Source organism: Excalfactoria chinensis, chromosome 7 (genome assembly GCF_039878825.1).
Source record: "Excalfactoria chinensis isolate bCotChi1 chromosome 7, bCotChi1.hap2, whole genome shotgun sequence".
NCBI classification, from domain to species: Eukaryota; Metazoa; Chordata; class Aves; order Galliformes; family Phasianidae; genus Excalfactoria; species Excalfactoria chinensis.
This window is the reverse complement of record NC_092831.1, coordinates 9,841,424-9,858,295: the sequence shown is the minus strand read 5'-3', so window position 1 is coordinate 9,858,295 and position 16,872 is coordinate 9,841,424. Positions and strand designations below refer to the sequence as shown.

Sequence of the window (16,872 nt, the reverse complement as noted above, 5' to 3'; positions counted from 1 at the left end):
AACATAATTATTAAAACCTTTTATGTTTCTCTATAGGACGTCAATTGTTCCTTTCAGTTACATTTTGAAATACATTAGATTACATCATTTAAATAATCACATTTTAAGTTCCTATTCGTGGTAGCAGAGCCATATTTACATACAGGTCTGAAATACTTTAGATGCACTGTGATGTTTCAGTCTCTTAAGTCCATGAAATGCAGACTTCCAATGGGGGGATACTGCTCTCCCAAGGGCCTTTGCATGTATTTGGGTTGCACACGTGAGAGAGCAAGAACCCCTTTCACTGTCTGACATTTTAATGTGCTGTGAGCATGCAGCTGGATCTGAGAAAATTGACTCCTACTTGATTTGGATTAAATATGAAAGACCTTTTAAAACAAGTCTTTTGACTGAGGGTGCAACTGAAAAATGAAATACAGTCCTTAGGAGTAACGATGGAAAGCATTTTCTCCAACTTTCCTCCTCTTCTGCATAACACTGCACCTCACTTTGACCCTGACTTTACCTAATGCTGATAAAATATAGTCAATGGCGGAAACCTCTCCCATGTTATCAAGACTGGCTTTCAACAGAATTCATGCAAACGCAGGCATCACACATCATTCTCCCACAGTGCAATATCAACAAGTTGAACTCATTATTTTCCTCCAGAGCTCTGCTCCTCAGCAGGCTCCTGTGTGTATGTACATCAGCCACCAGCAGGCTCTGAGTCCTGAGGCTGGAGATCAGGATTAGGCCGTAACACTTGGTTCCAGTGCTGCTCAGTAGTTCATGTGTTGGACTCCTTTCCATGTTCTCCATGAAGCAAGTTCAAGCCACCGAGGCTCTTCGCGGTCCTCCCACGTGGCTCTGGCCAAGCCCAGTGTCACAGCGTGCTGCCCACGTGGCGCTCAGGGCCTGGTGTGAGGTGTGCTGATCATGATGTTGGGCAGCGCGTTCCGACGCTTCTTCCAGGAGCCCAACTCCCGCGAGTACCGCCTGATCTGCCGGAACCAGTGGTGAGTCCGTGCCCGGTCGCTGTCCCGGAACACAAACGCCTCCCTCCTGATTTCAATGAGTTCAAAAGTGTCGTCACAGTCAGGATCAGTGGAGACAATGCAATTACTCAGCCTCAAGGGCTCCCTGAGCAAATGGAACTTGCCATTATTTTTGTCCCTGATGAGTACCAGCACAGCATCCTTCACAGGCCCGGGCTCAGCTGACTCCAGGCTGGACTCAGACACACGTTTCATATTCACCAGGAGCAGGACCTGCATGTTCTGGAACTTCAGGGTCTTGCTGCCTTTCTTTACCCACTGGCCATCGGGGGGCTGGGCCAGCTGCAGAGAGCCCTCCATCACAAATCGTGTTTCTTCCCGCAGCCATCCCACAGTTTTCAGGGCAGTTTCCCTCATTTCAATGTTGATGACTTCCCTCTTCTTCTTGCTGTCTTGGCGAAAGGAGCGGAGGGTCCACGTGTTCCCTTCCTGCTTGGTTTTCATGTTGATGTGCTCCAGGTGGGACTCGATGCGACTCTTGGCCTCCCGCAGGCTGCCGTGATCTGGGTGGTACTCGGTGGTGGCCTTGATGATTCTGCTGAGCAGCAGGGGGTACTTTGTGACCCTTTGCAAAGGGGCCATCAGAAAGGACCTCAAGTTCATCCGTCGCAGTGCCGTGTTGTCATTCTGGGACACATTGAGGAATATTCTGCAGGGATTTAAGAAGAAGGAATGAAATGGCGGCTGTTTTGTCAGCAGATGCTGCAATCCTAAATGCAAAGGAGCAGCGAGGTGCTGACAGCTGCTGAGTGCTGCCTTGTGAATTCTGTCTTCTCAAGAATTAAAAACGTCTGCAGCCATGCTCAGCTGCAGAGCAGTGACAAGGGCCCTGGTATGCTAGAGTGCAATATCCTAGCAGTCATCCGTTAATCACTGTAAAACAGTGAGGGTGTGATCTTTCCCTGGTACACGCTGACATAGGCCCGAGGCAGATACATCAGCTTATATCAGATTACATAAATTTGTAGTTTCTTTTATCATTTGATTGCAAAGCTCTCTAAACAAGCATTTGGCACCGTCATCATTTTATAGCTGTTGCAGTGGAAACAGAGAAATGACTCGCCCAGCAGGCTGGGGTGAGGAATGGGAACATTCAAGTCATGCACACTTCACCCGGTGGTTTTTCCCAGTGGAAATCCAAACCGTGCTCTGGTGCACGGACTGAGAATGTTCTTAGCTGGGTGCTCTTTAGTGAAAGCTAAGCTCTGTGGTCAGTGGGCAAACACTGGTACCACAAAATACCATTTATAGATGGACACCAGCAGGCTGCCTCGCTGAGCATACTGAGGGCTGAACATATTCTGAAGCATAAAGCTCCTCACCCCAAGACATCGCAGCTCATCCTTAACCAACATTAGCATCAAGACTTTGATCCAGCTGAGCTTTGCCCTCAGCCTGGTGCCCTCTCTCCTCACCTGAGCAACTCTTTCTCCTTTTCCAGAGCATTGAGCATGTTGACAGAGGAGGACTGCTGAAGACAGTAGGTCTGAAAGGCCGGCAACATGTTGACGAACTCTAGAAATACTTCGCCGATGCACACGGTCATCAGGTCATCATCCCCCTGCAAACACGCAATACAGCCCCTGCTGGGTTAGCTCAGGAGAAGCGTAAGCACAGAGCCTGCATTCAGTGCTATCAGTACAAACTTGCTGTAGGATCCGGTGAGCACACAACTGGGTTCACCCTGCTGGAGGAAAGGCAGTCCCTGCATGTCCGGGAGCAAGCAGCACATTTGGGGTGGGGAAGGGAAGCTGCTCTAACTGCTTGATCTTCTACATGTAAAAAAAACATCTTCTCTGCTTCTGCAGGCTCAGCCAGCTCAAGGGGCTGAAGGCCAGAATCAGCCTTCTAGTCAGGAGGGTTTTCAGTGGCCTTTCTTGCTGGCAGGTCTGCCATAAGACTAATGCAGCAGTGAGTAAATTAACAGAGAAAGTTTAGGACGAAATGGGCAGGGGAGGCAGGTAACTCAGGGAACAGACATGGCAATTAGCAACTTCTGCACTTGTTCTGAGCAGCTGGGCTGGCTGGGAAGCAGGATCTCCATCAGTTGAACGCCTTCTGACTACTTTGATGCCTAATTGAAAAATACATTTCGTAGTAAACTGCTCTTTGATTTCCAGACCAATCAGAAACATAAGTATCTTGCGCTACATCTTGCTTTTATCTTTGTCTAGGTGTGTGCTGATATGCTCTGCATTTACTACTCATTTCAGCAGCAAGAGAGGGAGCAGTTCTCTGCTGGCAGCTTTTTGATGCAGTACTGAGTTCTGACTGCAAAGGGCAACATGGAGGAGGAAAGAGGGAAATCCACAGCTCTGTAGAAGCCATTGTCTCAAGAAATTATGCATAGAGGACAACCACAGTGTATATCTGTCCTCTGTGTGCCAGGTGCATGAGAGAGGCTGTCAGTTTCTGGGACATATTGCTCAGTTTGATGCTCAGGGGTTTAGAGAGGGAGATAAAGGATGTGTTTCCTAGAGAACAAACGTCCTGGTGAAACTGACAAAGCGATGAGTGGGGTTTGGTTCCTCAAAGAAAGGAGGGTGTGAAGCTGTTTATTTGTTCTTTGCAGCAACTGCTGTTCTAGAAACTTATTTATATTTCTCTGGCCTCTACCCGCTACACTGCTGGGATAGGAGAATTCCTTGTGCAAAGCAGAGTGCATCAGTAGAAGCGACTGGTATGCAAAGCTGTAAACAGGTGCAAGTTGTCACCAGGGCAGGGAGCATTCTGTGCTGTCTGGCCCTGCAACCAGTCTGGAGGCAAGCTGCAATAAACTGCAAACTCACACCAGCAGGGCTGGGTAAGCATGTGGCCTGCAAGCTTGGTCCTTTAATGGTGGTCAGACCAAGCTGTGACCCTGTGGTCACACTCTTAAAAGTGTCCAAGCTATCTGGCTTAAAGCTAACTTTGGTAATAGGACAGTTAGGTCCTGTTAATGGGATAAATGGCTGATGACCTGCTAAAGGCAGTGGCATTACCATTGCAGAGTGAGGCCAGCAGATGTGACCTGGCACAGATCTACTGCAATCACTGGCTTACAATAACTGAGCAAGCAAGGGACTGGGGATATGACCAGAACCCATGATCTTACCTCCCAATCCCCCTACTCCAGCTGTGCTGCCTCACTAACACAAAACCTATTCCTACCTGCCCAGTTCAGCATGCAGACATCATACCTGATCAAAGGCCTGATCGATTTCTTCCTGAAGTATCTCCAAGAAGCTTTCATTGAGGTCAATGAGCTCCTGAATATTGCTGAAGATGCCGAGGAGCTGCTCCTGAGTCAGCAGCCCAGCTGCCTGCATGGGGAGGTAGAACTCCTCTTTGATGATGCGCAGGTCCTCTCCATAGCTGGCCTCTGTGTTGACAAACTCCAGCACAGACTCCTTGCGCTCCGTCCTACGCTTGCGGCACTTCTCACAGAGGTCAGCCCGCCTCTGATTACAGTTCTGCATATCTGTCTCTACTGGGAGGTCCCTTTCTCCACAGTCGGTACAGGGCCGGTGGGCTTCCCAGGCCTGCAGGGAGCTCAGTGTTTCGGCCGCCCTATTCCTCCACTTCCTGGCTGACGTCTGGCTAATGCCACTGTCTGCCCTCTCCACCTCTGCAGACTTGGTCCGGGTGGCCTCACTGGGATCCAGGTCATCACGGACATCGTTCACACCCACAATCCCGCTGTCTGTGCTCAGGCTGCTGACGTTGCTCCAGTGATGTCTGGAACGGAGGGAGCCACGCGGGGCACGGCGAGTCTCGTCAAAGCTGCTGCCATGGCCAAGGTTGGCTTTTGCTACCACTGGACCTGAGAACAGACACAAATCATTACAGGCACTGCCAGCCAAACAGAGCTCACCCGGGGAATTCAAACTGGCATAGCCACAAGCAGCAGGAGCCCCGGTGGGGAGATCTGATGAAAGCAGGGCTGTTGGCTGTCTCCCCCTGTTTTGCTGCTGAAAGTTAGGGAGTGGGGATCAGAAATAATTGACAGGTGAAGCCTGTCTTCCCTGCACTGCCTCTATCTGTGAACTTGTTTGGGCTCTCTCTCCCACTGCCATTTGCCAGACAGGGACAGAGGCACAGCAGGACAGATCCTGATTTCTTGTCAAGGTTAACTCTGGAATGCTTCCCTTCCCCAGGTCAGTAGAGTTACACCATATTTACACTAGAATAGCAGGTTAAGCATCTGGCCCACCACAGAGTGCAGAAGGTGCGTACCATAATCTCGCTCCTGCCGGCGTTTCTGTGCATGCTGCCGTGCTGCTGCTGCAATCTTCAGCTCCAGCTGCTTCCTCTTCACTGAGTCTGTTGGCATGGGGTCACTGAAGTGCGGCCGCAGCCGGCACTCCCTCTGGGCCTTGGCACCATCCGTGCTCTCATGGACGATGTCAGAGCTGGATCGGCGGCAGCTGGGACTGGAGGTCTGCAAGAAAGGCAAGTGGGGTTGGAACAAGGCAGCGGTCAAAGCAACATCTGGTTTACAGCCACTGGATTTCAGTCGCCAAAGGAGGAAAAAGGCAATTCATTAGCAGGGCAGTTTGAAATGCAGCTCTTCTACACGGTCAGTTTGGGATGTTCTATGATTCCACGATCACAAACCCCGTGTCCCTCTGTCTTGCTTAGTTCCAACAGCAAGGACTCCTCTCCCCTGTGGCTCTGTAGCTGTCAGTACAGCAGTTCAGTGGTGGCTGAGCCACAACTGTTGAATAAGCATGGAGAAGTGAACAACACAGCCCTGGCTAAGGCTCCAAAGTGGCAGCTGCATCAGTCCTACAGGGATCTAACTTTGATTCTCTCTGATCTGTGAATATTTCAGAGCTGCTGGTCCAGGCCTTTAAGCCTTACCTACATTAGTGGATTGACTAAGTGTGGACAAGAGAAGGAGTGGGCACTGTGACAACAGTGGGCTGGTGGCATGGTGAAAACCATGTGGGGCTTATTGCTGAGCTCCCTGCAGTGGCAGACAGGCAGGGGCACACAACTGTTACACACCATTTCCTTAAGTGCAATAAAGTAGGCACTAGAAATCCTTCTGATAAATTGATGGTGGGAGTTGATGTGATCTCGGATGCCAAGCTGCCCAGCTTCTACAACAAAGAGATCTTTCAGAGCTTCTGACAAGAAAAAGTCCTAAGCACACAAAATGAGAGGTGAATTCCTCTCCCTTACATTCCCTGCAGGTTGAGCGTCGCTGGATTTCTCATTGCTTGTCTTATCCTCCCAGCTTTCTGTTGCCATGGACATTGCTGTGGCTTGCTGGCTGTCCTCTGGAGGTGGGCGATCGTCTTCCTTCAGATCACACTGTCCCTCAGAGGGGGATTTGGCAGCAGTCTCAGCATTGCAGCTGCAGGGAAAGAAGCAAATTCTGATGAACATCACGTCTGCAGCTTACCTGCCATTCATGACACAGATAAGACCGAGCAGAAAGGCACAGTCTGATCAGCCCAACTGCAGCAGGTCAGAGAAAGTTCAGGCAGGAATCTAGTCTGGTTGGCATAGATCTCTGTGTCTGTGTTTCAGGGGCTCTAAATACAGCTCTGTTATAGCAGTGCAAATAAGTAATTGCACTCATACCAGAATCAGTCTGGGATATCAAGTCTCAGGTGTTCACAGGACTATTTTGTGTTCGTAAAACATGAGCTTCACCCACTGGGACCAGAAAAACCTCCTTCTAAGTAGGCTATATCCATTTTTCCTGCTATTCAAAGAGATGCTGTCAACACAGAAGCCATATTGCTCATGTGGAAGAAAATCACCTGCAAGAAACCACAACACTTTGAAGAGATTAGAGGATTCAAGGAGCTCTCCCTCTGTTCTTCATCTCATGTGATCCCAAACTCACAGAAACCACTGGGAAGGTTCCCTCTGCTTCCAGGGAGCTCGTGATCAGGACCTTTGGTGCACTGTAGAGCCCTGAAATAACTGGCAGCCTGCAAGTCTCACTGGGCAGTTCTGGGGTGCTCTTAGTCACAGCTGTCTGCCGGTAACAAGGGGCTGGCCTGGCTGATACAGGCAGCCTGTTCCAACCCCACACTCCTCTCCCTGTAGATAACACCTATAACACCTCTCCAGACAGACACGGCCTGGTGTAAAACCACTGACTTGACGCAGTGGTGGACAGGCTGCAGTTTGTGACACAACCTCTAATTCTCTTAATATTATTATTTTATTTGTTAAGGCTCTAAGACGTTTTCTTGCATGCATAATGAAGCCTGCTTGGAATAATGTTATTTTTTCATTGTGGGGTTACTCGGAGCTTGGATTCTTTTAAGAAGAAGGGTTGTCAGGACAGAATATGGATGTTTGTGCATAGTGGAAGCCTGTGTCTGGAAATATTTAAGGTTATGAATGTACCTTATGCTTAACAAACATCTCCTGTGATAAAATCTGCTTCTTTCTAAAGGCTTCTCTTGTGAACTGATGCTGGTAGGTCAGACTGCTAATGCACAATTCCAACACTGTCAGCTACAAGCAAACACATGAGACAGATGGGCATTTTCTTTACGATGAATGACAGTTGGCTCTGACAACAAACCATCAGCCAACACTGAAATCACTGACGAGGGAACAAATCTCCCAGAACACAGACTGCCTCTTGTTGTCAGGCCAAAAAAGTTGGTCTGCAACTTTGCAGCTTCATCTCCCTCCATCAGTGCTTCCAGGTCCCAGCTGACATCACCAGATTTACCAACTTAAGAGTAGAGCTGTGGGTGTTCAGCACTGGCACAGTGTAACAGCAGACTCCTGGCTTTTTCTTTTGCTGTGCTAATGCCCTGCTCAAGTGGATTTGGAAGTGACATTTTGGCCCTCCTGGCCTGTAGGAAGGAGAGGCCAAAACCCACGCTGCCCTGGAGCAGTCTGTATTACCGTCTATGTTAGAACACTGCAGGCGCACAGTAGGGCTGTGGTCAAATGCTACTGGCCTGGTCCTGTCTCTTTCCTCCCTCCTGTCCTCAGCCACGTGGTGGTACCGCTCCAGCACTGTATGTGGCCATAATCTGGATTCTAGAATAAATCTTTGAAACCATCTGTGTTTGAAACATAACCTCCCTCACATATTCCCATCCAAATCATCTCAAGGATATTGCACTGATTTGGGTAAAATGCAAAGAGCTGAGCAGGGCACACCTGAAGGAGGGAAGTCAGAGGTTGGGGAGTAAGAAACTCTTGATGAGGATCTGCCACAGCCAAAAAACAACGTTTCCAAAACTTGCTCCTGCTCAGAATAGCTTCTGATTGAAACATACAAAAGGAAAGGAGCATGCTGAGGTACACAGAGGCAACAGGCTGTATCCGAGCTTAGCAGCAAAACTGGAATATTATCTTCTCTTGATCATGACACCTTCAACCATACACATCGTGCTCAGAAGCTGCACTTTCTTTTGTAACTTTTGCAGCAGTTTGGTGAGCTGGCAGCCCAAGCTACATGTTGCTTCTTTCCTGTCCCTGCTCTCAGCCTTCCTGTCCCTTCCCTGTACATTTCTTCCTGCAGCTCTACCTCCTCAGCCAGACCATCGCTGCTGCCAGCTTTCCTCTTTACAGTCTGCAATAGTCTCTGCTGATTCAAACTGTAAGACATTCACATTACCTAGATAGGGGTTTAAACTGAGTTTAGAGTATCCTTTCTGTTACACCTCCTAGATTATTCATCTTCTCATTTCTTCCTCCTTCCATGATGTTCTCCCAACACCTTGTTGTGCTCTGCCCTCCCTAAGGAAGGGAGGGAGCTCAGCCAGCTGCAGCTGACCCAAGGCTGCAAGCACGATGGCATGGCTTGTGAGGATCCAGCTGTTTAGGCTCTGAAATTGGCATTCTGAGACTTTTTTGCCTCCTGTCCCTTGCAATAACATAAGGATAGTTATACACATGTTGTACTGAACCCTCTGGACTCTCTGGCATGTTTCCTTTCTGCACATCCTTATTCCAAGGTTCAGAAAGTGGACGATCTATAGAAACGCCTACAGAATATCTGCCTAGATCTCAACACCCCCTCCCATCCAGGACTACAACCTAAGTTAAATGTATCCAGTGACCCAGGAGAGGATGAAAGATGCTACAGTTCCTAAGCTGAAACTAAAATACTCTCTGGTAAAACATTAAGCCAATTCCATGAGTCTTAAATAAATATGTATAAATTAATAGGAAGGCAATTAACTTACCAGACAAAGCTGATCTGTAAAACTGTAGCACTTACACAAAACCACCAGAAAGAGAAGACAATTTCAGCTGTCTTATTCTGTGACGTTCCATCACAACATCTCTATCAAAGGCTTGCTGAGTTCTACATCTGAAAATGGGACCAAACTCCCAGCTTTCAGCTCCTTTCATGTAAGACTTAGGAAAAAACGTAGCCCAGTCATCATAATATAGGATCCAAACAACAAGAAGACTCCTACCTCTGCAGTGAGAATCAGCTTAGGTTACAAATAAATAATCAGCTCTTTAAGACTCAGGTGAAAATGATGGAAAATAGAGACTTTTCCAGCCAAAGGAAACCAGTGTTTCCAACTAAGCACTACCTTGGCAATGCCAACAGGTGAGTTCCTTCCTGCTATCCTGAACAAATTACGGCCTTTACCACTAACTGTTATTAGTATCTAAAATAAACAGGTCATGGTTGTTCACTGACATGAAACAATCTTTCTAATACTGCAACTCACGTTTTCAGATGAATTCCCATCCTGGTGATTACAAAACTGAATGTATTTTAACAAACCCAACTAGGGAGACTGAATACATTCACAGAGACAAAGGCAACTAGGATATTAAAAGCACAGAAACTGCACTGAAATCATAAAAGCCCTGAGCAGAAAGTATTTGGAAGAAGAGGGTAGTAGGAAGAAATACCACGTGCACTACCCAGTTCCTGTATACCTTGCTATGCATGTACCTCAGGCTCTGGATACTTAGTCAAACCTTTGATCTAATCAGACAGCTGTTCTTGTACTCTTACTCATAGCTTGTGCCATTCTGTGCATTGCATTTCACACTGGAGATAAAAACAGCCTACTCAATGAAAATGGTTGCACTCCACAGCTTTTTTTGGTCTATTTCCTCATCAGGCTTTCATACTCTAGCACAAAGGCTGAGCTGGACAGCTGAAGGAAGCTTTGGATTACAGAGCTGCCCAAGTATCTCTGCTCGTCACTCTGGTTCTGTTTCCATGGGCAGCTACAGCTCCATAGGGGCTGTTGCAGATGACTCTCATTCCTGTGCAGAAGTCACCATCATCTCTAGTACTGAAAAGCTCTAGAGTTCCACAGATGCCAAGCCAGTGCTGAAGGGCTGATGCCCTGGCATTTCAACACTGCATCTGCAGATGCTGGAAGCAGCCAGGAAACCAGTCAAATGTAATACTTGGCAAAGCCAGTCCAGAAAGCCAGACTTACGAAGCAAGCCACTCCACCAGCACTCCTCCTTTTCCCATCAGCCTGTGCTCACAATGACACTGCCCGGTGTTCCTAACTTCCAGAACTTTGCTGATCCCTGTTGTGCCACTTGCCTGCATGGGAAAGTTTCCCTTTCTTTGGAAGGAAGGAAGGCAGCAGGACAGCAGTGTCCAAAACCAGGACAGAGAATGCAGTCCTTGTGAGCATCTCACCCAGAGAGAGGAATAAAGCATCTGGAGAAGAAGGAGGAAGGTTTCAGGTAATTATTTTGCTCACACTGCTGGTGCTGGCAGAGGGACAGTAGGTACTTCCACTTGCTGGCTCTGCTGATACTCTGGAGGGTGATAAAAGACTCACAGAAGTCACCCTACTCTCAGTTGTTTGCCAACTCACTACACAAAGACAGTAAGTGAAAGCCCTTTTTGCTGCACGTCGCACTACCTGAATTAATGTTCTGCAATGACAGGACAGACTTTACATCTTTTTTTTTTTTCCAAAGGGATTGTGTGGATGTTTTTTTAATCTCTCTGTTGTTTTACACTTCTAACAAATATTAAAGGGAAGAAACAAACAAAAAAAAGGCCTGTCAATAATTTACTACAGAAATAAAATGAGTGGGAAATTGAGCACCAGAACTACTAATAACTGCTGTCTGGACAGGATTAAGGGACTAAGGTGCACAAAATGGTGGGGCTTTTTAAGCTTAATCACAAACAAAGATGGATTTTAGGCTCAGTGGCTTAAAGACGTGTCAACACGCTGCAGAGACCTCAAGACAAAAGGCTCTGTCGGCAGCATATTTATGCTACAGGAGTTAATGTGCACATCAGGAGAGAGACCAGATAGCTAGCAAAGGAACTACTTCCAGGCGACACCACAGAGCATGTTACCTTTTCTTAATAAGTTCCAGGGCTGAACCTATGAATTCATCCTTCATTTTCTGTAGCTTAGCTCCATAGCTTGACAAGTCTGTGCCTTCTAACAGCAGCGATGAACAGCAAGAGGACTGGGCTTCAGAAGCCAGTGGCTGCCCTGCAAGGTGGAGGACATCATTTAATTGTCTTGTCTCTCCTTTCTGCTGCTCACCACTGAAGATCTCCTGCCCAGCTTTGCGTATTGCTACTGCCTGCAAAGGTGATCGTGGAATAGGGCTAGAGCAAATGGGGACCGGGGATATATCCGGGCTGGAGATCTGTACAGTTCTGTCCTTAACTTCAGGGCTGCTTATCCTGAAACCATCCCATGTGACTGGATATTGTGAAAACCCAGCAGAGGTGTGGTTTTCTTGGAACACGTCATCATCATCCTCTGCTGCGATGGCAGCTTCACTCACACCTTTGGTTCCCAAATCTTCTGGACAGATGTTCCTATTGCTCTCCTCACCCAGGGGCTGGTTTGCAAGCAGCCCCTTATTCAAGCACTTTGTTGCCTCACTGCTGCCAGCAGATGAATTTGCCTCCTTACTTCTCATTTGCTTGAATTCCTCAAAGGTGGGTATGTACAGCCTCCCTTTGCAGTGGCTTTTCCTGCTCTGCCCCAGTCTTTCTCTGACATCTATTTCCCCACTGAGTCGTTCCAGGGATTCTGCTGTTCTGGATTTCTCCATCTCATGGCTTTCCTCAGCATGCTGGAAGGGCAAGCTAGGGGAGCTATTCTGCCTGTGGAGCCGAAGCCTCCTCTGAGCCTCCTGCTTGATGTCTTCCGGACTGATGATCCTGTGTGCAACACAGAGTCTCTGCCTCCCAGTGAGGCTGTGTCTCAGAGCAGTGTGTTCCACCAAAACTGTGCAGCAGCTGACAGCACAACCATTCTTGTACTGCTGGCACACCTGGCATTCCGAAAACTCCTGTGCCGCCAGGTCAGTCAGGGCTGCCTGTGGACGCACTGGCTTGCTGGGCTCTGCCACCTTACTGCTGTGCAGCCTCAGCTTCTCCTTCAGCTCTTTTTTGGCATCCTCGCGCAGGGCTCTGTCCTCTGCAGAAGGGAAGAGCCACTGAGGCACTTTGACATAGGGAGGGAGGGGCACATTCTGTGCTGACTGTGATGTCTGTTTATGACGGAGAGAAAGATTTCTCAAAGACTCCAATGTGCTCCTGGGGGCCACATCCACGCAGCTTTCTGACCACTGACGGGTGCCTCTATAGCGAAAGATGACCTCGTTATCCAGGCTCCGGCAGTGAGAATACAGCCCAGAGTCAGCTACTGTTGCCCAGTGAAGGTTCTCCACGCTCCGATACATCCGCTTTTCCACAGGATTGGCCAAAAGCGCCTTGCCTGTGTGGCAGGAGTGTAAAGTGTGGAAGTCCCCAGAAAAAATATGAGTGTCTAAGTTCTTTAGTGGATGCATGCTGCTAACTGAAAACTCCTTTAAGCCATGTTGCGCACAGAGCTGATTATTTTGGCAGCTCAAGATCACCCGGCAGTGTTCCTGTCTCTCATCAACATTGATGTATGTCATAGCAAATGCACATGGAGGCTCTAAGACAGTGGCTTCTAGGGGGAGAGGAGGGAGCTGGGTTGTCTCTTAGATGGCAGTCAATGTCCACAGACAGCAAAGTGTGCTGCTGGGTACTCACATAAGTGGACTCTCACATGGGTTGAGTTGCCATGCGCAGAAGACCTGTGAATGGAAGGAAAGATGAGTTACTGGAGCAGCCTGGTGATGGCTTGCAGGATGCAATAGCAGACCTGCTTCTAGGGAATGCAGAAGCTGACCACCAACAGCTTGGGTAGGAACAGAGCAGCATAACTAGGTGATGAACCACAGGGCTTGGGCCGGGGAATCTTTTTCACCTCTAGCCAAGCCAGCAGAGGCCTTGCACTACTAGTTTTAATTTTGGAGAAGCTGATACTACCCTCAGCAGCTCCCTCACAAAAACACTGCTCAACTCTAGTGAGAAATACTTAGAAGTGCTTGTTGCAGGCCTAGCTTACTCGCACAGCAGTATGGAAGATTTAGAAGAGAGCATGAGTTCTTTTTCTCAAATGGGTTGCAGACAAAAATGTGGGAGCTGAGCAAGAGGGTACGGGTGGGAATGATGGTGTGGTTTGCAGGAAGGCTCAGGAAGCAAGGTGAAAGAAGAAGGCTCGGTGGTGGTGATTTGATTTACCCTTCACAGGTTAATGACTGTCAAGCAAGCCTTTCCAAAGCCTTTCTAGTGCAGAGATAGAGGTGTCTCACAAATGTACCCTCTGAAACACTCAGCAGCAGGTCTGAATCATCACCCCAAATTACAGCTCAAAAAGAGAAACTGTGGTTTTCAAGGCTGTTCCCATGTCCTGTGTTCAGCACTGTAAGCTTGGGGAACAGAGCTGACTAAATCACATGTTCAGAGCAATACAAAAATACAGAAACTTAACATTTCAGTTAAAGCCAGTAGGATGTAGCCTAAGTCATCCTTGGAAATGGAAGGAGTGATCTAAAGCAGTCAGGCCTCCTTGCAGCAAATGGAAAACAACTAATTTCTCTTATGGATTTGGGCTTCATGGACTTGACAGCAGTCACATAAGACATCAGTGTCTGCTTGAGACCCATCCATTCCCTCCATTGGCAACCAGAGGCAGAGAGAATGAGATAGTAAGGGCCACACGTAAAGGAAAATAAGATTAGGCAGGGGATATGAGCTTAACCTGAGATTCATAAGGGCAACATGGAGCTGGGATGGTGGGCAATAGTCTCTTGTAACAAGCTAAGCAAGAAGTAATCAGCTAGAACACCCAGGAAGAGGTCTTTTGCTAAAGCAAGACAGGATCATATAAGCTACAGCCCCGACTGCTTGCCTGTCATGAGGCTGGATCCTCTGCATACTGCCAACTACTGGAGCAGCACAGACACCTTGACCAGGAAGGGAATGAACAGACTCATTACTCTCTGAAGATTGTGGATTGCTTGGAAGCCAATCTTAGTAACCCTAGCAGCTTAATTCATGCCTTGATTAAGAGTGGTTCGAACTGACATGCTTTCCCCTTGTTAATGAAACTATCTCTAACATCGTCCCAGAGAAGGAAGACAAAGTTGCTCCTGTGAATCACTGCGCAATGAAGAACATTATTACAGTCCTTCATAACTACTGAAAATAAAAATTAAAACCAGCTCTTAAAGTGTGGCTGTTCCCCAAGATGTCAAAGGCACTTCTCACCCAGTCTTCTCATGGTGGGGCTGGAGTTTCCCCTTTCTTCACGGCTCTGGAGGAGCCCACAGGTGACAGCAGAGAAACGTGAGGATCAGGACTTTCTGTGATCATAGGTTATAACATGATCTGTTAAGAAAGAGAGAATGAGATGACATGAGAGCCAGTCGCTGTGCAGGGGATCCTGTGTGATGGTGTTGATGAGTGCTTTCTGCACTCTGCTTTCAGATTGAGTTGAAAGAGAAAACAATCTTTGCTGTAGTGAGAGCTGAAAATAAAGCGGTCTTTGCCCATGGAAGTGAGCTCCATACAGTTAAGGCTGAAGAGAAACTACAGCCTACATGAGGCAGGTCCCCAGGCTGCTCACACTCTGTGCAAAGTGAGTCAGTGAAGAAAGAACGAGCACAGACAGGAGGGGAAGCAGTCAGGAGAAGAGCGAAGAAGCAAGGCTGGCAGCTCTGGGACACCTGCTCAGGTGGTGGCACAGACCATGCAGGGGTGCCTGTGTCCTGTGAGCTGGCCTCTGTGCAACAGAGTGGTGACAGGAGAGGGCACCCCTTCACCCCGAAGGACAGAAGAGCCCAGTTTCATCAGGCCGCCTGCTGCTGCATCATAAGGGCTGGATTTTCCAGATGGAGATGTGTGTGAGGTGGCAAAAGTTGCTTCTGGGGGAGGAGCAGTCAGGAGAAGCTGGTGCTGGCAGAGGGGTAGGCAGGATGGTGACAGAGGCAGAGCAGAGAGGAGAACCAGAGATAGAGACAGAGCTGTGCTGGAGGCAGCAGGAGATAGAGACTGCTCAGAGGAGGCTATGAGGAGGCTGCTGACATGTAGGTAGGTACCAAAAATAACAGGATTAAGTGGAGAAAGAGGGATATTTTGTTGCTAAACTGTAAGCAAAAATCTCTGTAACACACCAAGAGCAGCTGAGACTACTGCTGACTGGGGCAGCAACCACAAAATACTGAGCCCTTTTCTCTCCTTCCCCTATTCTATGCTCCCTGCCTCGTGGCACAGAGCATTACAGTTTCAGCTCAAATACCAGAGTGTGTCAGGTCAGTGCCACTGCTATAACATAAACCACACATCCACATAGTCAGCTTTAAAATAACATTACCACAAGCACATCACAGGCTCTCTGCTGTAGGATAGATGGAAACGAAGACAGAATAAACCATCTGAGTTCATCTGCTTATTCCTGATAAGCCCAAGGTGACCTTTCAACACATTCTTGCAGGCTCACTGTACATACAGAACATTCAGGTGCAGTCTGACATCGAAGAAACATTGGGAACTACAGCAAAATGAAGGAATTTGTCCTCTGACCCATGCAGTGCTATAGATATGCTCTGTAGGTGACCCCAGGTGTAGAAAAGCAGTGAGTATCACAAAGTGTGAGGCAAGGAGGGATGTAAATGCTGATCTCTCACACAGTGTTCCAGCTCTGGGTCCTAACTCATCCTGTACTAAAGGTAAATAGCAGTTCCAAAGCACCCTGTTTTCTTCTAGTCAAACCAATCAGCAACCTGGCAGCTCTTTGTTGCATTCCTGCATACCTGAGCACTGTGGGTTGATGCTGTGCTCTCCTACCCCAAAACCTTTCAAGTCAAGCAATCCTGGAGCCCAGCACAAAAAGCCAAATAGCAAAAGGGAGCTTAGTGTTGACTCACTGCAGGAATGGCACATCACTGCTCTTTGATCACATTGCCTGTTCCCTGGCCCAAGGACCAAAAAACTCCTGGCTGTCTCAAGCCTCACGCCTTAAGTAAGCGTAAGACTAAAGGCATCGCATGCTCAGCTTATTTCCTACCATGTGATTGTGTTTAATTTCTCCCCCACTACTCAGATAAATGCCTGCTTGGAGACTTGCCACTCACCCTCATTTTCTTGCAAAATCCTCACAGAGAACTTATTTCTCGAGGATTAGAGCTTGAAGGATAAATCATTCCTTCCCATAACACACAAGAGCTGTTCTGCTTGGCTGACCTTCCCAGCAAAGAACCAGGAAAATGTCAGGAGGATGAAGCAGGCAGGGATGAGGATAAGCTGTTCAGTGCTGGTGAAAAGCACTGTGGGGAGGACCATTCACATCCAAGGTCTCCAGGGACATCAACACAAGGGACCACAGAGCCTCACAATGCCTCAGGAAAGGACACAGAGTCCAGCAGGGCTGAACAGGTTTGCCAGTGCTGCCTTGCAGGGTTTGCTGCACTGAGATATGCCTGACAGACCTGTCAAACTGGGCAGCTTGTCCCACACAATGAAGGAGAGTTGCTTGTTATTGCCAGGTGTCTCCTGCCTTCATCAGAAATATTCAGC

General features: G+C 48.0%; 1 protein-coding gene across 4 annotated transcripts in view; it reads right to left on the bottom strand.

Annotated features, from left to right (window-relative positions):
- Positions 1–16,872, bottom strand: part of LOC140255057 (uncharacterized) — a 37,491-nt gene continuing 20,619 nt past the window's right edge. The window contains exons 2-8 of one of the 4 annotated variants that reach the window (XM_072342362.1): positions 14,566–14,685; positions 11,317–13,046; positions 6,207–6,381; positions 5,256–5,460; positions 4,220–4,842; positions 2,456–2,601; positions 1–1,689 (exon numbers count right to left, since the gene is read on the bottom strand). In XM_072342362.1, the coding sequence (XP_072198463.1) occupies positions 894–1,689; positions 2,456–2,601; positions 4,220–4,842; positions 5,256–5,460; positions 6,207–6,381; positions 11,317–12,884 (3,513 nt within the window). In that variant the 5' untranslated portion in view covers positions 12,885–13,046; positions 14,566–14,685 and the 3' untranslated portion in view covers positions 1–893. The remainder of the gene's footprint in view (positions 1,690–2,455; positions 2,602–4,219; positions 4,843–5,255; positions 5,461–6,206; positions 6,382–11,316; positions 13,047–14,565; positions 14,686–16,872) is intronic. The other 3 variants (XM_072342365.1, XM_072342363.1, XM_072342364.1) reach the window with 3 other exon arrangements.